We start from the raw sequence: 23,101 nt of genomic DNA on the forward strand, positions 1-23,101 counted from the left end.
TAGGTAGAAGTCGCTGTGCTAAATGCTCGTTCCCGATGGTTGCAAGAGCTTCCTGAGCTTGCAGAGTACAGAGCCAACTTAAAGACTGAACAAATGAAATGGGAGGTAGAACATGAAGCTTCTGTGACCAACAAGGTACTATCTTGTCAATAAGGGAACTGAAAAGAGAATCTTCTTTTCTTCTCCTTTCTATCAAGAGAATGGCTATCCTGTTTTATACTCTCATGTAATGATTCATTGCAGTGTTTCTCAAGCTTCATGATTAGAAATATTTTCCTGACTGCTGCCTTTAAATCCCATTTGTTGCAGCTGAATCTGATTCTCTCTTATCCTCTTCACTAGGAATTAAGGAGCAGCTCCTTGTCATCCATACAATATCTCTTCTTATATTAGATTATTTTCAGTCTTGTTCTAGCTACCTTTCTTGCTGACTAAAAAAGCCTCTCTAAATACTCTTTATTTTCTAAAGCTTTCATTACATCATTTCATGGAGTTGTTGAAAATCAAATAATTTTATAACCATGAATTACTATGGAAGTTATGAAGGTACTATGTAAAGGTAAGATGCTGTTTGTAATGATTGTGGTAAAGATTGTGGGGACACTGAGGTAGAAAATGGAAAGAGGGCCAGACTAGAGATAGGAATATCTGAGTTCAAATCCAACCTCAGACATTTACCAGCTGTATGACCTTGGGAAAGTCATTTAACCCTCTTTGCCTAAATTTCCTCATCTACAAAATGAAGTGGAGGAGGAAATGGCAAACTTTTCTGGTATCTCTGCCAAGAAAATCCCAAATCAGGTCATAAAGAGTTGGATACAACTGAAACTGAATTACATACAAGCAAAAAATGTAGAGTTCTTCTATGGTCACTGTATTTTTCTTCTGCTCAAGGGCTCCACTCTAGGCTTTACCAATAAGATTTTGACTGCTATTGAATAGATTTCTGTATTTTTGTTCCTGTTGATATCCATGTTTAGGTGAAAAAGAATATTCTTCCTTCTACACTTAACTATTACTTTGAACTTCTCTTTTTTTCAAATTTCATACTATTTATGACTGCCTCCTCTTCCTTTCCAAAGTTGTTTAAAAATCTTACTGCCATTCTGTCCAAGTACTAGTCATTTTAGCTAATAAAATGAAATTTCAGAGGAATAAATAGAAATTCTATATTTGGATTCAAAACATCAAATGAATAAATACAGAATGAGTGAAACACCCATCAGGAAGTTAATGTGAAAAAGATCGTAGGTTTTTAATGAAATGCAAGTTCAGTAGAAGTCAATACTATGACTTTCTTAATAGAAGGTTAATGTTCAGAATGAACATTATTGTATGTCATCATGGTCAGAACTACACAATCAGTTCAGGGGGGTCACATTTTTACATGAATTATTAATAAACTGAGTTGATGATATTAGGATATCTTGTCTCAAATATTTGAAGACCTATCTCATAGAAAAGGATTTTAGATTTGTTTTGGCTTAACCCCAACAGACAGAAATAAGAGAAAAAGGGGGCAAAGCTTGATATTGCTTAACAGTTGATAGAAAGTGGAATGGGCTGCTTTAATGAGTTTCTAATTTGCTTGAGGTCTTCAAATGAAGACTGAACTGAATAACTATAGAAGTATCCTTTTTCCAGTTTTTCCAGAATCATCTTCAATGATGTCAGCCTTAAGTATGCTTTCTTCACCATATTCAAGCAATATTAATAAGTTCACAGACTTTAAAAAAGTAAATTAACTGATTGCATAGTTTAAGGTGGTGAGAGACACATTAATTTAAATGTCAATTTTTAAATCCTTTAGGTATCACTTGCTGTTTTAGAAGCTAAGGAGAAATGGAAGACAGAGCTTGGAAACACTGAAGAAATTATCAAAGAACTTGAAGCAAAGATTTTTTCTCTCCAGAGGGAACTAGAATTAAAAGAGGAAGAAATCCCTGTGATTGTTCGAGCTAAGTTGGCTAAATCCCGAAGTGATTGGAACAAAGAAAAACAAGAAGAAATCCATGGAATTCAAGAACAAAATGAGAAAGATTACCGGAAATTTTTAGATGATCACAGAAATAAAATTAATGAGGTGCTTGCAGCAGCTAAGGAAGATTTTATGAAACAAAAAACTGAACTAATTCTTCAGAAGGAAGCTGAATTACAGGCATGTCTAGAACAGAAACAAAGAGAGTGGACGATTCAGGAAGGCAAACAGATCCAGATGGAGATTCACCAATATGAAGAGGATGTTCTGACTGAAATTGAGCTTCTTGTAGAGGAAATTTATGAAGAGCTTAGTGGAACTGAGAAGAGACATTTTTCAAAAGCCAAATCTTGCTCTCCAAGACGACTAAAAGCCCAATATTTGGAAAAACTAAGGGCCTGCATACAGATGACTTTTAGAAGTACAGTGTATCGACTTCTAGAAAATAGTAATCCTGAATGGAAAACGGTATGTTCTAAGGAGCTAAAAATAGCTAGCTATTAACTATTCAGAGTAGTGACTTTAGAAATTGCGTGTATTTTTTTTTTTTTTGTTGTTGTTGTTTCTCCTACATTGGGAATTAGAATTTGGAGTTTAATAAAAATGATAGGACTAACATTGTTAATAATGCTCTTAAAGAAGTGTCTGGCCACCAAAAATTTCTATTTGTATATAGTGCTATAGATACTGAGCAGATATTTATCCTCTGTCATGTTTTTCCCAGAAAATTTCACTTTTTTTTGTACAACCTAACTTTTCCTGGGTGAAATTCATCTTGAATCCCCTTTTAATTTTTTAAAACTATCTTCAACAGATATGCTTATATTAGGTTATAAGAGATATTCATGGTACAGAAGTATATGCAGCATTCTCAATTTTATAATTTAAAGAAGGAAACAAGATAGTCCAGTACATAAAAAGTCATACATGAATGAATGCTTAACAAACTGATAGAACTTAAAACATAACCAACTACAAAGTTTTTAAGTACATGTTTATACATATAAAGTGATTGAATGCTTCTTTTTTCAGTAATATCTACAGGATTTAAGTTTATTTAGATCCAATTTTTATGCTATAGGGAAGGTCTAATGGAGAAAGAAATGCCTCAATTTTAATTAGGCAGAAAGGAACAGGAAATAAGTAATAACTTATAAGTGATCAGAAGTAGAAGAATATGCATAGTTTACATACAGAATGTTAGAAAGTTTTCCTGATCAAAGGAAAAATAATGAGAGATATGCTTGAGATGATGGGGTTAATTTGATGAAGGACTTTAAAATTCAGTATCTTGGTTTTGACATTGATATGTAATTGCAGAAGCATAGAGCTTCTGGAGTAAGATTATCTGTAAGATGAGAGAGTAGAAGTAAGATGGTCTATGAGTTTCCTTTTAGTTTAAAGCTTCTAATCCCAGCTCTGCTTTAGAAACTTGGGCAAATCATTTACTTTTTTCATCTGAAAAATAAGACTAAAATCCCCTGGCCTACTTAAATCAGAGGTCTGTTATTCAGGGTAAAGTAATACAAGTAAAAACATTTTGAAATAAGTGCTATGAGGGGCAGCTAGGTGGCATAGTGGATAAAGCACTGACCCTGGAGTCAGGAATACCTGGATTCAAATTCTGTCTCAGACACTTAACAATTACCTAGCTGTGTGTCCTTGGGCAAGCCACTTAACCCCATTTGCCTTGCAAAAAAAAACAAACAAACAACAAAAAACCTAAAAAAAGAAACTAAGTGCTATGTAGTTGCAAGATAGTACTGTTACAGTTTGAACCACCCAAAATTGTGCCCTTTAGAGCTAATAGGAACTTTAGAAATGATCTTGTCCAATCCCTTGATTTCATAGTTGAGAACACTGAGGCTTAGAGCAGTAAAGTCTTTTGGCCAAAATCACCCCAAATTTAGTGGAAAGCCAAAGTAAGAAATTAAGTCTCCCATTTCCTTCCTAGTGTAGTGTTCCTCTGATGATCATATTTTCCTTATTTCTGTAGTTCTCTTATCATTTTAATGGACCACTTGCATGTTTATTGACCTGATTCTCACACTTGTCATGTCCATTTGGCAATTTTTGAATTCTCCATAGAAATGGTGAGGCAAAATGATTTTCCACATAACTATACTTTGTACTGTATTTTATCAACCTCTGCCACTCGGGTCAGTCAGTCAACAAGCAGTTAAGTAGTTACTAAGGCCTGTGGAAAGGCCTAACTGCTCATTTCCTCCACCTACTCACTTCCCATAAACTATTTCTCCATTCCACCTCAACCACACACAAAGATGGTTATTCCTTTGATCTTACCATCACCATAAATGTATCACTTCTATGTTCAAGAATTCTGAAATTCCCTTCTCTGACCAAAATCTTTTGTCTTTTAATCTTCACCCATAGTATGCCCTCTAATTCCTTGACCCCTCTGTTTGTTCCTACTCTGTTTTTTCCCTGCCTCAACCACCCCTTTTCTCCCCATCTTGACTCTTAGGTGAACCAATTCAACTCTACACTGTTGTCCTCTTTCGAATCCCCAACCCCCTTATGATATTTGCCAGTTACTCCTAGCCAAGTCCCAGCCTTGGGTGTTGTTGAATCATTTCAGTTGAGTCCAACTCTTTGTTGGTTTTCTTGGCAAAAATACTGGAGTGCTTTGCCATTTTCCTCTCCAGCTCATTTTTTACAGATGAGAAAAAAGGCAGAGTTAAGGTTCTTGCCCAGGGTCACAGAGCTAGGAAGTTGTTTGAGTCTGGATTTGAACTCAGTTTTTCTTGACTTCAATTTCAGTACTCTATCCACTATGCCACCTACCTACCTTAACAGCTTTGTATTTATAACTCACCATTTACCACCTTCATTACTACACCTACAGCTGAATGAAGGTAAACTTATAGGTTCACTACAAATTTGTTATGTAGCTTCAACTGGGTCCTCATTCATGCTAGGCAATCCTATTATATCTTCTTTATCAACTCACTACCTTACTCTCCACAGTACCTCTTTCAAACTTTTTCATCCTTCTACAAAAGTCCCATGCTTCTACACTCTCCCAACTGAGAAACTAGCTTTGTATTTTATATTAAAACATTGAAGCCATTTGCGGTGAGCTCCCTTTTCTCTCTATTTCTTCATCTCATATTTGTCAGGTACTTTGTCACTTTCTCCTCCTTTACCCTTTGTCTCAAATGATCTGGTCTTACTCCTGGCATGCAAATTAGCCATCACCTCAACATCTCACTATTTTCAACTCTCACATAATCTTTTGCCAAAGCCTATTGATTTCCCCACTTTCATATCTCTTGTATAGATAGGCCTCTTCCTCTCTTCTGACATTCCCATCACTCTAATATAGACTCTTTTACTTCATACCTGAATTATTGCAATAGCCTGTAATGGTGAATCTTCCTGCCTCAAATCTCCCTACTCCAATCCATCCTCCAGCCACTAAAGTAATTTTCCTTAATTGAAGGTCTAACGTGTCACCCTGCCCTATTCAATAAACTTCAGTGGCTTCTTATTGCCTCCAGGGTCAAATACAAAATGTTCTCTTGACACTCAGAGCCATTCTTAACCTTGTTCCTTCCCAGCTTTCCAGTCTTCTTGTACCTTACTCTCTGATATGTACTCTTTCTGACGTTCTAAGAGAGTAAGGTATACATTGATCTAATTTGAATGTGATGAGAGAGAAATCATATCCTTAAAGAACAAAAACAAATAGCAAAATTACATAATGAGATAATGGGTTTTTTCCCCCGAAATTGAAGGTAATAGTCTTTGGTCTTTGTTCAAACTCTATCTTTCTTTCTCTGGATACAGATGATATCGCAGATAGCCCAAAATTGTCCCTGATTGTTGCACTGATGGAATGAGCAAGTCCATCAAGGTTGATCATCACCCCCATGTTGCTGTTAGGGTGTACAATGTTTTTCTGGTTCTGCTCATCTCACTCAGCATCAGTTCATGCAAATCCTTCCAGGCTTCCCTGAATTCCCATCCCTTCTGGTTTCTAATAGAACAATAGTGTTCCCATCACATACATATACCACATGCCAGGAGTAAGCCATTCCCCAATTGAAGGACATTCATTAATTTCCAATTCTTTGCCACCACAAACAGGGCTGCTATCAATATTTTTGTACAAGTGATGTTTTTACCCTTTTTTGTAATCTCTTTAGGGTATAGACCCAGTAGTGGTATTACTGGATCAAAGAGTATGCACATTTTTGTTGCCCCATAATTCCAAATTGCTCTCCAGAAAGGTTGGATGAGTTTACAGCTCTACCAACAATGTATTAGTGTCCCAGATTTCCCACATCCCTTCCAACACCAATCATTGTTCTTTCTGGTCATATTGGCCAGTCTGAGAGGTGTGAGGTGGTACCTCAGAGATGCCTTAATTTGCATTTCTCTAATAAGTAGTGATTTAGACTAATTTTTCATTTGACTATGGATTGCTTTGGTTTCCTCATCTGTAAATTGCCTTTGCCTACCCTTTGACCATTTGTCAACTGGGGAATGGCTTGTTTTTTTGAAAATTTGATTCAGATCTCTGAATATTTTAGAAATGAGTCCTTTGTCAGAAATACTAGTTGTAAAAATTGTTTCCCAATTTACTACATTTCTTTTGATCTTGGTTACAGTGTGGATATGCTCTTAAGTGCCCCTGTTGGCATTTGAAGTCAGCTAGTTAAGAATCACAGCCTTCCTTGCAGTAAGCTAACCTAGTTACTTTATCTAACTGCTGTTCCAACCTGCTTATAGTGGTGATACAGATTGTACTGAAATTAAAGGAATTTTAAGTTAGGAACTGAACTTCTAGGCTACCTAGAGTTCAATCTTTATAATTCTTCCCTTTCCTCAACCTATTCTAATCATTCATTTTTCCAAAAAAGCATTGTTAATTTCCACATCCACAGAATCTCTAAAGCAGATTTACTACTACTATTGGGACAGAAATTTTTCATCTATATATGATAACCAAGTATTTTCAAATATATATTTTGAAAAAAATTTTTTTTATATATTCCTTTGGGGTTGCAGCAAGTGACCAACAATTAAAACCTTTCTTCTCTTAAGAAAGCTGTGTGAAATGAAAAGGATATGGTTTTTTTATAGAATCACTGGATTTAAGCAAAGTTATTACTTTAAAAAAATTAGTACATTTATTGGTAGTTATCATACATGGCAAATTTTCTAGGATATTTGATTTAAATAAAGGAAAATATACTACCCCATTCTTTCTCATTTCATGTGAATAGATATTTTTGGTTGGTTTGTTTAGATAATATACATATGATAAGTATTGTAGATGGATGTCTAGAGTAGGTGTTGGGGGGGGGATGATGACAGATCCTTAACTTCTCTGAACCCTGGTTTTCCTACTTGAGCATGGAAATGATCTGTTTTGCTTACCTTCCAAGATTGCTGTGAGAGCATGTCTAAAAAAAACACACTGCAAAGCACAGTGTGCTATACATATAGAAAGTATTATAGTTTCATTAAGTACATTGATTGTATATTGATGCCATTAACTTAACATAACATTGATTGTGTATTGATGCCATTATTAAGTATGGTTGAAAATTCTGCTTTTCAGGACTTTTAAGAACTACATTTTGTATTTATATAAAGCACTAAAGAAAGAACTTTAAGAGGCCATATTGTTCCTTGGGGTTATTTGTGTTTCTAATATTTGTATCTTTAAGAAAAGAGAATAATGGCTTTTTCTGCTGCACATTGATTATTTGAGAAATCTATTTCAGAAAAATGAAGTCATCATGATTTCTGACACAAAGGAAACTGGAGATCAAGCAAGCCTTCCTATTTACAGTGTAGGACACCAAATGCAACTACAAAAAATACTGAAACAGAGCTTCTCACGTGATAAAGCTGCAGAGACTGGTAGAGTAACTTTGTGTTTTTATCCCAGTTTTTTACATTCTTGTGTATATAGTAGCGGCTAGTACTTATTATGTTGTGTATAGAGATTATTAGATTTTTGAACGGGTAGTTAAAAGGAGCCCCTTAGATTGAGATTCATGAGACCCAGGTTCTTCTTCCAGTTGTTATTAACTGCTATGCAAGTCATATTGCCTTGCACATGATAGATGTTCTCTGTAAGTAATAAAATGGATAGTTGAATTAATTGTAACCATTTTATTTTGTGCTTCAGTTTTTTCCTTCTGTTAAATGGGGATAGTGACAGAAATATTAAGAAAATAAATGAGATAATAGATGTTAAGTGATTAGAAAGTAGTTAAGTGATTGGGGCAGCTAGGTGGTGCAGTGGATAGAGCACCGGCCCTGGAGTCAGGAATACCTGAGTTCAAATCCAGTCTCAGACATTTAATAATTACCTAGCTGTGTGGCCTTGGGTAAGACACTTAACCCCATTTGCCTTGCAAAAAAAAAAAAGTTAAGTGATTAGTTAAAGGTACTTTGCAAAGGTAAAATATTACTGCTATTTAACGTATGATCCTTTTATTAAAAGATCTTTTTGCATATAGAAGCTGTGTCAGTAATTACCGACATTAAAATGTTTTTAAGATTTGCAGTTCCTTTTACATAGCTTATCTTATTTGAGCCTCTGTGAAAGTAGTGGTTCAGATAATATCCCCATTTTACATAAGAAAGCTAAGATTCAGAGAGATTAATAAGCAAGTTGCTCATTGTTATATATTTAGTAAGGGTCAGAAATGGAATTCAAGCCCAGGTCTTCCTATTGCCAAATTCTGCACTCCATTATGTCACACTGCCTCAAAAAAATCACTCTGGCTCCTTTGCTTCAGTGTTGTTACTTCTTCCAGAATTAAATTTTATCATAAAAGCCCTTCCCTGCCTGACTCTCATGTCTTCTATTTTACTATAGCATAAGAAGTTGGGAAGCTTGCCAGGGAAACTAGGTGTCCAAAGTTATTAAATCAGAAAGAAATAAGGCTTTTATACAAAATTGTTAAGTAGCTAGACCTAACAAAGGGCCTTAGAGTATGGCTTCTTTTCTCTGATAAAAAGTAAAACACATAAGGTTTTTAATAGCAATTTTTTCTTGCTAAGAGTAGGCTCCCCCCCTTTTTTTTTTTGCTAACTTGATGATTATCCATACCTCTCTTTTGAAAAGTTGAGATTATCAGAAATTTTGCTTGACTGGTAAATGATTATATTTGGTAGTTTTTTTTTTACTTTTCAAAGTACTTTCCTGTCTGTCATGACAGATTAATATTGCCAGACTCATCCTGATTTTTTGCTTTTTTTGTCTAATTGGGAATACTTTTTAAGAATCTGTGCTTTCATTGGAGTAAGTATTTAGAAGTGGATTTCCACTTATGAAAATCAAAACTTGTCTTCCTCCCCTGCTCCATGCCGTATAATTGGTCTTTATGAGTTGTTTGGGACAGAAAATATTCACTATTTGGTAACTAACCTTGTGACGATTATCTTCTTTGAATTTAATTGTATTAATATTACTAAGCCAGACCTACAGAGTCTAAATTCTATCTTGCTTGGGAAAAAGTGAAAAATCAATTTTGAGCATAATTGGCTGAGGGCAAATGTATATTTAAAACAGGCTTAGTTCAAAAATAAAATGGTACTAAGGAAAAATCAATATAATCAGATTTTTTTTAAAGTGATGTTTATGTAATGCATGGCACTGATATATATTTTTTTTTTGTTTCTGGTGCTTACTGCTATGAGAACATTAACATTATGAAACCAATAAGGAGATAGCTATTGACAGTTTTATAGTCTTAGAGGATGAGTTATATTTTATGTTCTAGTCTAATATCACAATCATATTATTTTTATAGGGGATAAGGGAGATAAGGATGTCATTATTTTCACTACTTAAATCCTACTGAGATACCTTACTCTAAGAATGGTGCTGAAACTGGGCCCTAGAGATCATGCCATGGAATGCATGCATGGGCAGGTGTTGCTACTAAACTGAAAAAGCTTCTAGCATGAGACCAGTGATGGTTGCTGAACTCATCTGAAGACTGACTTGCCTAAGTTCAGAGCAACTCCTTGCTACATTCAGCCATAGCAGCCTTTCAAGGCTAAGGTACAGGGACCCATGATCGGTTAGCAGAGTACTCTTAGTAGTAAGTACTCTCAGTAACTCTCAGTACTCTTGTACTAGCAAAATCATAGATCTTTGAAGTATTGAAGCAGATTGAGTAAAGCCCAGTATCTGCTGCATCTAAAAGTTTACTATAGTTTTATTTGTGCAGTTTTTCAGTGTAGGAAAATAATCTTTGAACCTCAAGAAGATTCTTGCTGTGAACAGTGTCTCCACAAGCTTGAAAAAGCAAATCAGGAGTGTCAAGATTTGAAAAAAATGCTAGAGAAATCATGCAGGCATCTCCAACATGCATTAAAAGAACATAAAGCTACAGTGGAGAAAATTGGAGGTTAGTGTTTGAAAATGGGGAACCTGCTACTAATGTAAAATGAACTTCAAACTTCATTGCTGTCTGCAAAAGTGTAATATTTTAGTTTATAAGAAGCACTGATCTCTTCTGAGCTTAATATAGATTAATTTTAGTTTTAGTAATAGACTTCATAACTATTGTTCATCGACATTTATTTTCTCATTCACTGAAATTCTCTTACCCCCTCTAAATTTAGGCCTTTGTCCCTGTTAGAGTAATTTCTTCCTTAACTTTTCCTGAATGATCCAGACATAAATTTTCTTTCTAGTTCTTATTTTAATTTCCAGTAAAATGGAATCATTGTCCCAATTATCTGCTTAAAACTAATTTTCCACTTATGTTGATTGTGTCCCAAATATCATATTCTGCCTAATTTATTTATTATATTTATATATTAATGTCATTTCATTTTTGAAGAAGACCATGACAATCAGGGAGGTGACATCATGACAAGCATGTAGATTGGGTTTGAGTGAAGGGGGTGCTGTGCTAAGTCACCACCCTCATTTTCTCCTCCAGAATCATGTGGTCCAGTGGCCAGATGTAAATCAGGATGAGTGGAGATGGCCTGGATGTGAGGTGGTCATGATTAAGTGACTTGTCCATGGTTACACAGCTAGTAAGAGTCAAATGTCTGAGGCCAGATTCAAACTCCTGTCCTCCTGACTCCAAGACCGGTGCTGTGTTCACTGCACCACCTAGCTGCCCTATTTATATATTAACACTCTTAATATGTTAGGAACAAAAGAAATTGTCATCCATAGTCATTTCCATAGACCATTAGTAATCCATCATTAGATAATAACATCAAAGGCTATTTCCTGGAAGAACATGGTTGGTATCCTCCACTATGTCATCTATTAAACATCAGAAATTTACTTCTATTAAGAATCCTAGTAATCCAAGACAGATTTTTTTTTTTAGTCTTCCATGAACTTTGACATTTTCAATGTGTTATACTTCTTAAAACAGCCTTTTTGCCCACAGTAAGGAATTAGAGTAGAATGTTAGGTGAGTCCCCAAAACCCTAGACTTTTTCTAAGATTTCCTAATGGAGTTCCTTTCTAAGTATTAAATGGACCTGAACTTTATGAGATCAGATAAGATGTCTGAGTCTTAAGAGATCTTATAAGATCTGACACATTCTACACAATTTGGCCATAGTTGATATCATTCAGACATAGTTTAGAGAATCAAGATTTCACTAGTGACACCCTGTTTACCTGTTGTAGATTCTAATCTTTCTACAACTTGATCTTCAGCCATCTTAGCCATCTTAGTCCAGTACAACTTGGGTCTATAAAGAATTCTTATGGCCAAAAAAATTCATCAACCTACAGCCAACCTGCCTCCAAAATCAGCTAGATTATTCTTTGAATGACATTTAGTCTGTCCACACTTGGCACCTCTGCTAGAAATAGCATCCATACACATCATAATTTTATAGACTGATTATAAGACTTCGACTACAATGCTTCAATAAGGGCTTTTAATTTTTTTTTGTTTAACTGAAGATTAGCGTAAAACTCTCCTTATGCCTCAGCTTTTAGAAATCTTTTTTTTTTAAGTTACCTATTTCCCTACCTTAACAAGAAAACGTTTTGGATGACATTTTAATTAATAGCATTAATATATCTGGGGGTGGGACAGTTCGGTGGTGCAGTGGATAGAGCACCGGCCCTGGAGTCAGGAGGACCTGAGTTCAAATCTAGTCTCAGACACTTAATAATTACCTACCTGTGTGGCCTTGGGCAAGCAACTTAACCCCATTGCCTTGCAAAACCCTAAATAAATACACACACACACACACACACACACACACACACACACACACAAACATTTGGGAGGGACAGAGAGGACTTATCATTATGAAGATCAGTGAAAAGTTTGGACTAAGTTATGGAGATTCCTTAAAAAATAGTAAATCATCCTGATAGTGGTGCTTTTGTCCTTGTATTTTGTCCCTTCTTTGTAAAAGAGACAGAAAAACATTCCAGTAAATTTAGGGTTTGGGTTTCAACTATCTTTTTTAAATGGCAAAAAAAACCTAGAAGGGTTGTTAGAGATAATCTAATCCATCCCTTCATTTTACATATAAATAGACTGAAGACCCAGAGAAATTAAGAGAGAAGACATGGCCTCAGCCTTTTTATTTTTGGACTAAGAGTTCTAAATTTTTTAGTCTTTTTCCTATGGCAAGTATTCCATACTCTTGATCATTTTAGTTGTTCCCTGGATCTTCCCCAGCTTTTACTTTCTATGCATCTTACTTCTTAATAGGGAGATCTTTAGTATTTGTGCAGTCTGAAACACAAATTAATATTCTTGGTAGACTGAGTTGCCAAGTGGAACAACAATGATTCAGGATGGGAAAACTGAATAACTTCCTTTTTTGTCCTGAGTTAGCCCTTCACAATGTAATTTAGTTTGAAGTGATTACCCAGTATTTCAGTCTTCATTTAGATTCAAATGTAGGTAAAAAAGAAAATCTTAAAACCAAATAGAAATGATTTAATGATTAGTCACACTTCTGTCTTCAATAATGTGATTGACCAAGAGTTTATTCTATGGGAAGCTATAGAAGTGAGTGTTGAGGAGGAGAATAGAACAGAATGTTCATTGTCTCTTAAGGGGTGGGTCAAATACTATTTGATGTCATTGACACCATGCTTTAAGGTTTGAATTTCACCACAACCTGGTCAATTAGGCTAGACAGACTTTGAGAGCATAAGTGATTTGTCCAAGGTCACATAGCAAATAAACAACCAAATAGAAAAGAGTGAATCTCCCAGTCTTCCTGACTCCAAAGTCAACTCTTTAACTCCTGCATCACTTGACTTCTCTGAATGCCAGAAAAATTCAGAAGTCTCCCATCTTTATTATCTAGCTTCATCAGGGCAACCAAAAGAAATTTTTATATATATATGTCCTTAGTGCAGTGAAATATTCAAAATATAAAGACAGGGAAATTCTGTCGGTCATCTCCTTTTAAATTTCTATGTGTCCTCAAAAGAAGAAATTTAAAGAAAGTTCAAGGGAAGGGACAGAGAAGCTTTAATGCTACTGGTCACTGATTACAGGGAAATGTTATAGATAATTAGTTGAAAGTAAGAAAAAGTTGGATAGAATTTCCCAGAGTTTTTTCCCTCAGAATTAAAACTGCCCTTGTGTCTGCATTTATTTTAGCTCATTAGTGGAATGGTGGCCAGAACAAACTATATACATATCTACATAAAAATGTTATTGTGAAATTATGTAAACCAAATAAATTACAAAAGGAAAAATACTATATACAACATATGGCACGAGTTGTTGGTTACTGTTACTATTCAATGATAATATTTTATATTTCATATTGTAATCATGAAATAGTCATTTGGCACAGTTCCCTTTTGAGATTGTTACCTAGTTTAATACATGAACAAAGAAAAAGTCAGAAAAGTCAACCTTCCTTTTTAGGCCACCCAAGTTGATAATAGAGCCAAGTCCAGAACCCTAATGCTTTGATTACTAGTTTTAAGATTTTTCTATTTAGTAGTATTGCATTGATGTGGTTTGGGGTTTTTTGTTTATTTGTTTCTTTAATTCCTCTTTCCAAATATTTTTGTTGAGTTCATAGTATATTTTAACTGGAATGAATCTTTGAGATCTTCTCATTTAGGTCCCTCATTTTATACATGAGGTCATGGAGGCCCAGAGTGTTTGTGATGTACAGCTAGTCAGGAGTAGAGCTAGAATTCATGTCTGTTGATACCTAGTCCAGATTTCATTTTACTACCACTTGGGATTTGGTAGCATTCAGTGAGTCATAAAAACAGCTTCACATCACTGAGAGGAATCAGTGATTCTCCAGGTCTAAGCCAAATCATCCTCTTAAGCAAAAATTTGGAAGTCCCCAAAATTGAAATATTCTTCTTTAAATGTGCCTTCCTTTTGATGGAATAAAGGAGAAGGTAAGTTACATTGCCTTTGGGTTCAAGTTTGAGCCATCATTCAGTGAACTTAGAAGCTATTAAACAGAGGCTATGTGCCTGGTAAAACCATAGGGAATGCAGAAGCCTAGGAACAAGCTTCTTCTGCTCTGGAGCTTATACAAGATAGGCTCAGGGAACTACAACGTGTACAGGGGAAGCATGTACATACCACATAAAGCCTTTTATTAAATCCTTGTATATATCCCATACACATAGTCTGAAGTGGTGTTCAGAACAGTGAGTGAATTCCTTTTTGGCCAAAGAAACAGAGAAAGCTAAAAGAAATATAGATGAGCAATGTCATACTAACCTAGGGAAAAGAAAGTATCCTGAGTGAGAGAGAAGTCAACAGTGTGGAGCACTAGAGAGAGTTGGAGTAACTAGGTCTGGATCCTAGTTTTATCACTAAATAAAATGTGTATAACCCTTGGAGTAAATTTTTCTTCCTCTGAAAGATTTAGAGAACTGGATTACATGAGCTCTGAAAGCCCCTTCTAGGTGTGAATATTCTGTGTCATTCTATGAATTAGTTAAGAGGACAATTCTTAGATAACATACAGTATAAATATGTAGTGGTGCAGTATATATAGTTTTAATGTGCTGTGCAAATAATCAAGGGAATACTTAATTCTGGAGTTAAGAATAACTAAAAAACGTGTAGCTCACTTTCTAAAGATTTGCAGCCAGAGAAGAGTTTTAAGAGTTTAAGAGACCTGGACATAAAATTATGCTTTTATTTTGCAGAAGAAAATAATAGAGTTGTTGAAGAATTAATGGAAGAAAACAATGAGATGAAGATGAAACTAGAAGAACTGAAAACACTTAGCATACCAACAAGGTGTAGACTCTTTCCATTTTAATGAAACAGTTGATCTCAACTTTGTCACTTGGGATTTGTTTGTTTTAGTGTAATCTTTGTTAAATCCAGTGACCTTTTCTTTATCTTTCCTGAATTCTCTGTAGTGCTTAACACTATTGACCACTGTCTCCTGAATATACTCTCCTCCTTGAGTTTTCTTGACCCTTCTCTCATATGGTTCTACCATTCTGTTGACAACTCTTTCCTTTGCTGGATAACCATCAATAGTCTGCCCCTGTGCACAGGTGTACACCAAGTTCTGTCTTGGACCCTGTGCTTCTTCTCTATCTTGGTGATCTCATTAGTTTTCATGTGTTTAGTGATCATCTCTGTGCAGATCTCTCTCAGTGTAACATAACTTGTTTTCTGTTCTCACCTCTATTCCTATATTGCCAAGTGATTGTTAGACACCTCTATCTGTTTGTCCCTTAGGTATTTCAAACTCAGCACAACCAAAACAACTCATCTTTTCCCAGAAAACCCATACTTCTTCCTAACTTCCTTCCAGTTTACTCAGGTGTACAGACTTAAAAATTATCTGTTACACTTTTCTTTCTCTTTTCTCTTTTGACTCCCCATACACATACACTTACCAAGATTTATCAATTCTTCCTCCTCAGCATTGCTCACATTAATCCCCTTCTCCCACAAAGCTACTCCCCTAATTCAGCTTGGAGTAGGGCAATCACTTCCTAATTGGTACTCTTGTCTCTGTCCTTTGTTATTGCTGCCAAGTTTCTCCTTTTTTATTTTATCTTTTTTGCAAGTGAACTTTAATTTATTATTACTATGATTTCAATAATTTTTGTTATAAGAGCAAACATAAACCCCACTCCCCCCCAAGAAAATGCGAAACCTCAACAATAGTGAGAGAGAGAGAGAGAGAGAGAGAGAGAGAAATGTACTTCAGTCTGTGATCAGATTCCAATGGCTCTTTCTCTAGGGTGAGTTGCTTTCTTTATCATAAGTCTACCAATGAAGTTGCTTCAATATTTTTCCCACAGTTGCTATTAGTAGCTGTACCTTCACTCTATTCCTCCCTACTCTCATTTATTCTATTGTCTCTCCTTTCATCCTGGTCCTGTTCAATAGTGTGTTATATCTGAGTACCCTCTCCCTCAATCTTCCCCCCCCCCCATTCTCCCTTATCCCATCCCTTCCTCACCCTATTAAATGTGTATGTTATTTCCTCTCCCAGCCATTTCTGGTGAGAATGAAGGCTCACTTATCCCCCCTTGCCTTTCCCCCTTTCCAATCCATTGAAAAAGCTTTTTCTTGCCTCTTATATGAAATTTCTTAGTTTCTTCTTCATCTCCTTTTCCTTTCTTTCCTTTATCACCCATTGATTCCATCTTTTTACTATATTATACCATAATATATTCTGCTTCTTCCTGTGTCATATATATATATATATATATATATATATATATATATATATATATATATATATATATACTCCCACTAACAGCTCTTATAAATGAGAAAGTTCAAATGAGTAATATCTTCTTCCCATGCCGGAAGTTAGTTCTCATAGTTAGTCCTTCTCATCTACCCCCTCTATGGTTCACCAGAGTCCTGTACGTGGAGATCAAACTTTCTGTTCAGCTCTGGTTGTTTGAGTAGGAAAGTTTGAAAGTCTCCTGTTTCATTGAAAGTCCATCTTTTCCCTTGAAAGAGGATGTTAAGTTTTGCTGGGTGGTTGATTCTCGTTGAGACCTTTTGCCTTCTGGAATATCATATTCCAATCCCTAGGAGCCCTTAATGTAGATGGTACCAGATCCTGTGTAATCCTGACTATGGAGCCTCAGTAGTTGAATTGTTTGTTTCTGGCAGCTTTTAGAATTTTCTCTTTGATTTGGGAGTTTTGGGATTTGGCTATAATATTCCTGGAAGTTTTTCTTTTGGGATCTCTTTCAGGTGGTGACCAGTGAATTCCCTCAATTTCAATTTTACCCTCTGCTTCTAGGATCTCAGGCCAATTTTGCTATATTATTTCTTGAAATAATGAATAATAATAATTTCTTGAAAAATGAAGTCTAGGCTCTTTTCCTGATCGTGGCTTTCAGATAGCCCAATAATTTTTAAATTATTTCTTCTGAATCTGTTTTCAAGTTCGGTTGTTTTTCCAATGAGATATTTCACATTTTCTTCTAATTTTTGCCTTTTTTGGAAGAGAGTTATTTCTTCCTGATTTCTTGCAAAGTCATCAGCTTCCTTTAGTTCCATTCTGCATTTGAAAGAGTTATTTTCTTCAGAGAGCTTTTATATCTCCTTTTCCAGGCCAATTGTGCTTTTTATAGCATTTTTCTCCTCATTTGCTTTTTCCATTAGGCCTAAACTGTTTTTTTAACGTACTGTTTTCTTCAGTATTTTTTTTTGTATTTCTTTCACCAAGCTGTTGATTTGGTTTTCATGATTTTTCTGCATTGCTCTCATTTCTTCTCCCAATTTTTCCTCCACCTCCCTTAATTGCTTTTCAAAATCTTTTTTGAGCTCATCTGTAGTCTGAGCCCATTTTCTATTTCTCTTGGAGGTTTTGGATATGGAAGCTTTGATTTTGTCATCATCTGAGTATGTGTTTTGATCTTCCATGGGACTAAAGTAATTCTCTCTAGTCAGATTCTTCTTTTTTCTGTTGTTTACTAATTTCCTCAGTCCAACACTAATTTACAGCACTTCCAAGACTTTGCATTTTTGGGGGGGGCACACCCCACTGGGACCTTTATTCCTCCAAGGTCTTATGCTCTCTTGCCTGTGCTTTGATATATAGATGACCACCACACTTCCTTCTGCCTTGGAGCTGTAAGGAGGGGTCCTGCTTGGCTATCTTAGTATGGAAGCCCAAACTACAACCTGGATCTGAGTGTGGGTAAACAGCAGAGTTCTACCCTGAGGGAGAACAGAGAAATTTCTGCAGTCTTCCCTGACTCCCTTACCATCCAGTGTAGGCTGCTTTCTCCAGATTCTTGCTGCAGGTTCTAGTGCTCCCTCATTCCACACTCATTCTGGTGTAGCAGAACTCTCTCCCCGCCCCTTCAAGCTGTTCTGGGACTGTGCTATAATTTGGGCTCTTTTCCAACTCTGGGTCCTGGTGACACACACCTTTCCCATGGAACTTCTAAGTTATCTTGGACTGGAAAAATGTATCACTCAGTCTTTCTGTGGGTTCTGCCCCCTCTAAATTTCAGCTAGAGTCATAATCTGTTGACTTTTGGAGTTTTGGGGGGAAGGAATTTCCAGGAATTCTGCCTTCACACCACCATCTTGGCTTTGCCCCCAGGTTTCTCCTTCTAAAGCACTGATCTGATCATATCATTCCCTGCTCAAAAAGTTTCAGTGACTCCCTGTTGCCTATAGAATAAAATATGAACTTCTATCATTAAAAACCTTTTAAAAAAATCTTTCTGGGGTGGCTAGGTGGCACAGTGGACAAAGCACCGGCCCTGGAGTCAGGAGTACCTGGGTTCAAATCCAGTTTCAGACACTTAATAATTACCTAGCTGTGTGGCCTTGGGCAAGCCACTTAACCCCATTTGCCTTGCAAAAAAAACCTAAAAAAAAATCTGACTTATTTTTCTAGATTGAGTTCCTATTATTCTCCCTTTCAGTGTATCAGTATTCAAGACAAACTGGCCTACTTGATGTTCTTTATATCTGACAGTCCACCTAATTCTGAGTGAGACTTAACTCAAATGTCACCTTGTGTTAAGGTGACATTTCTGATTCCCCTAGCAATGAACATTCTCTATTTCCTTCCAAAATTTGAGTTCAGGGACTGTTCTTTTTGTTTCTGTTTTTTTTTTTTTCTTTAAAATCACAGCATCTAGTGCATATTGGTGTAGGTTTTTAATAAATCTATGTTGAATTAAACTTTGATCCCTTGGGTTTTTTTTTTTAGATCATTTTCAGAAGGTGCTGTTGACCATAGCTGCCTGATATGCAATGGAAAGGGATTGGAAGAACTTCGTGGACATTACATTAAAGCTGTGAAAAAAATTAAAAGTAAGTTCCTATAGAATTTATGCAACCCAGTCTATAAAGAGTAAATATAGTTATCTATAAGGTATTGTAAGACATCATTTAAGGATTCTTCTGGCTCTCATAAGTTTAATACTTTAGACATTAGAATTTATGGAAAAACTTACATATCAGAGATTGCTGATGCCTTTTCCAGATGTTCTTTATACATTTTGGAAGTGATGGAGCTGAGATTGTTTATGTACTATAGTGGACAACCATTTGACTTTAAATAGGGTAATATTGCAATAATACTTTGACTGTATTACACATTAAGTAATGGTAGGGGAAAACTAGGACCAATCATTAAAAGTCCAAGTGATTGGGACTTTTAGCTCAATATAAAGAAGAAAATCCTAATAATTACGGAACTCTGAAAATAGAATAAGTTGACTTCCCTTTGTAGTGAGTTCCTTACAGCTAGAGAACTGAAGAAGCAGAAATTGAATAACTACTTGTTTGGTTCTGACATGTCTCTGTGCCCTTACACAAGTTATGTCTAGAATATATTTCTTACTTAACTCCTAGATCTGTTTTCCTTCTTTCTTTTTTCCTTTCCCTTCAATGTGCTCCTCATGGATTTCCTAGTATTCATTTCATGAATCTTTTGTATAAACTTTTATGTAGATGTGATTTTTCCTATAGAATGTAAGCTCCTTGAAATCAGGAACAGTTTCATTTTTGTTCTTCTATTTTACAATGCTTAGAATATAGGAGATGCTTAATAAATGCCTGTTTATTGGTTGGTTGATTGTGACATGGGTTTTCTTGCTAATGCCCCATCTAATTTTAATTAAATATCATAATTATTTACTTTTTTATTCAAATCATAAATGCTTTGAAATTATTAGTTGTCCTATATACATGATAGTCCCTGGTAGAACAGGTATGAGGAGTTTCTTTAGACAGATCTAGTTTTGGGCTTGATGTGTTTGGTTAACAATAACTCCTTCCCTTCTTTCCTGGTTCTTCTTACTGTCCAATATGTTTTCCAATTCATGCCTTAGAATACTTTAAGCAGGTCACTAAGTCCACACAGAGAAGGGGTCAGGGGTCACAAGACTCTAGATTTGGAGCCAAAGAGCATGAGTCAAATCCCTTTTCTTTTACCTCTCCAGGCATAGCTTTCTCTTTTTTATATGACAGGGTCAAACCTGTAAGACTCCCCTGCTCTAAGTCTGTGAGTCTATGAATTGCTAATTAGTATTTCAGTGATACTCACATCCCAACAACATACAAGTCTTTCTGAGCTGTCCTTTTCACTTCTGTATTTCAGCCTGTCTCTCAACATCTTTCTCCTTTTTCCAGTCTTCCTTCCCTTCCTTTAATATGGGTCATAATTTGGAGTTTAAAGATGTTTTTAAATACTCATCACTGTTATGGAATTTCTGAAAGAGTTTCTCATCAGACCCTACCAAAAGGAGATCCTTAATATTCCACAACACTATTTAAAACAGAACTGTTTTTAAACTTCACTACTAGTCCCCTTTTCTGGAAAATAGCCCTGAAGCATCTCACTTCTCCCACTTGGACATTCTATTAACTTTTTTACTTCATACATTGTAGGTGATATGATTCGGTATATACAGGGAAGTAAAGAGAGAGCTGCTGAGCTGCTAAAAGCAGAACTATTAAAAGAACGTCAAGAGACTGTTCGGAGGATGCGTAAATACTATCTGGTTTGCCTGCACCAACTTTTGCAGGATGATGGACGGCAAGAAGGGTGAGTCCAGAGAAAATGAGCACAGTTTTGTTGTATTGAGTGAGAGAAGCTAGAACATCATGTGATTATCCAGCCATTTTTCCTACTTGCAAAACTAAAGTGTTTTTACATATTTGGGATGAAAGAAACATGACTCTGTTACTCTAAAAACTAGTGAGAAGAATTAAATAACAGAAAACTGAGGGGTTAAAAAAACCTCATTTTTCTTCTGAACTATATTGATTTAATATTCTGAAATTCCCAGCAGGGCTGAGAAAAAGATCATGAATGCTGCTAGCAAGCTTGCTACAATGGCTAAAATGTTGGAAACGCCTGTTGTTAATAGAGCCCAGATCAAAAATTCACCATCAGGTATGTGAAAGATAAATCACTTCGGTAGTTTGTTTTTCCTTGCAGAGTTTTAGTTTCTGCTTTATAAAACAAGGGCAAAGGAAAGGCAAGCTTATTCACAGTGTTTAACAGGTAATTTACAATCACAACTTAAAGATTGTAGCATTGGTAGATAAGATTTTCTAAAGTTCTTGAAAGAATTGTTTTTGTTTTCAGTATTTCCTCTAATTTTGTGTTTTCTTTCCTTGTACTTAATAGTAGTCCCTCGATCCACTGAGCTACTACCTGGAATTGAACAGTCAAAAAGAAATAACATGAATCAGATTAGGGGAAACGATATGGAAAACAAATCAAGTGGCAGGAATAATATCACCAATACAGGCAGTGAGCAGGTCCTTCAGAAGTGTTTACCTTGTAACTTAAGACAAAAGTTAGAAGACACAGAACACAAGGAAACAAAGCATGTTGCTTTCAGAGAAACCTCTTCAGGCATTCTGACCAATGTGACTGCATGCAAACAGCGAGAAAATTTGTCAAGAAATGTGCATCCTGAATTTGTTCCTGGTGAAGGTGGACGAAGCAAAATTAACTCTCATGTGCAGTTTGAAAACACACATACATCTACTCAGGCTCCTAGTCTTTTTGACTCAGCATCCAGGAATATAACATTTCAGGGTCTGAAAGAAAAGCACATTTTAAAAGAGTGTAAATGTAATTCACAGACTGAGTATTGTCAGCAGGTCATAGCTGACAAATGTCCAAATTTTGATATTCAGGAAACTCCAGTAAAGGATGAAAATGGTCCCAGTGACTCCCTTGACTGGAGTTCAAAAAGTGTTACTCCTGATGTCTTGCATAGCAGTGAAACATCATTTTTATTTCCTTTGCAACAGGGGATCCCGGATAAGCAAACAGAAGCAATTTCAGTTTCTTTCATGCAATTCCCAACAAATACTTGCCTTTATGATGCAGAGGAAAAAACCAATAAACTTTGCAGACAATTCTTATGTCAAAATGACCACCTTCCTATTGTCAAAAAAGAAGACAAACGAACCCAGACAGAACAGGTAAATAAGCCTCTTGGACATGCATCTCAGCATAACTCTGATGTACTGAAATCAGACTTCAGAAAACTGAACAGTGCAGTTCATTCTTCAGCATATCATCAGCATTCAAGAAAGTTATTAATGGCTCCTCAAACTAGTCAACAGGATAGTGGCTTTGATAGCCCACTGACCAATCTAGATTAATTGTTCTTGTACAGTGTTTAAGAAGATACACTAATATATTTAGAAGAGAATTGAAAGGTAAAATTTGTATTGAAAAAAAGTGAGCTTTGTCTATTTTGGGATGTTTTAATAGCATGTGACTGTTACATGAGTAATCTCATAAAATTACTTGAAATATTTATGTTGCCTTAATCTTCCAAATTTATGGTTGTGTATGTTTTGGTCTTTTTATGTAGGGTTTATTTTTTGATTGTTAAACAGAATCTTTTATATCTATAAATAAGTTTGCTGTGCAGTGTTAAAATTATTTATTTAAATAAAACTATATATGACCCCTAGAAGAATTGTTATAAATTATTTTGTAATTCATATTGTAATAGAAATATTTTTCATCATGATTGAAACTTGAAGAATCTAATGTAAATAATAATTTGTAAATATGAAAAACAATTCAATTTAAATACTAATTTAACTTTAATATGTTTATAGACTTGTGGTGGAAATATAGTTTTCCCTGGAAAATATAAACTCAAAAATGTTCTTTATCTCAAGTTGAAAAGATTTTTTT

General features: G+C 35.5%; 1 protein-coding gene across 12 annotated transcripts in view; it reads left to right on the plus strand.

Moving 5' to 3' along the window:
* CEP152 (centrosomal protein 152) overlaps window positions 1–22,860 on the plus strand; it is a 99,557-nt gene extending 76,697 nt beyond the window's left edge. For 7 of the 12 annotated variants that reach the window (XM_074234735.1, XM_074234734.1, XM_074234737.1 and 4 more), the window contains 9 exons: window positions 4–135; window positions 1,811–2,446; window positions 7,735–7,873; window positions 10,201–10,380; window positions 15,120–15,213; window positions 19,133–19,236; window positions 20,818–20,974; window positions 21,219–21,325; window positions 21,563–22,860. In XM_074234735.1, the coding sequence (XP_074090836.1) occupies window positions 4–135; window positions 1,811–2,446; window positions 7,735–7,873; window positions 10,201–10,380; window positions 15,120–15,213; window positions 19,133–19,236; window positions 20,818–20,974; window positions 21,219–21,325; window positions 21,563–22,554 (2,541 nt within the window). In that variant the 3' untranslated portion in view covers window positions 22,555–22,860. The remainder of the gene's footprint in view (window positions 1–3; window positions 136–1,810; window positions 2,447–7,734; window positions 7,874–10,200; window positions 10,381–15,119; window positions 15,214–19,132; window positions 19,237–20,817; window positions 20,975–21,218; window positions 21,326–21,562) is intronic. The other 5 variants (XM_074234736.1, XM_074234742.1, XM_074234733.1 and 2 more) reach the window with 3 other exon arrangements.
* The last annotated feature ends 241 nt before the right edge of the window (window positions 22,861–23,101 follow it).

This window comes from Macrotis lagotis, chromosome 4, assembly GCF_037893015.1.
Source record: "Macrotis lagotis isolate mMagLag1 chromosome 4, bilby.v1.9.chrom.fasta, whole genome shotgun sequence".
Taxonomy (NCBI): Eukaryota; Metazoa; Chordata; class Mammalia; order Peramelemorphia; family Peramelidae; genus Macrotis; species Macrotis lagotis.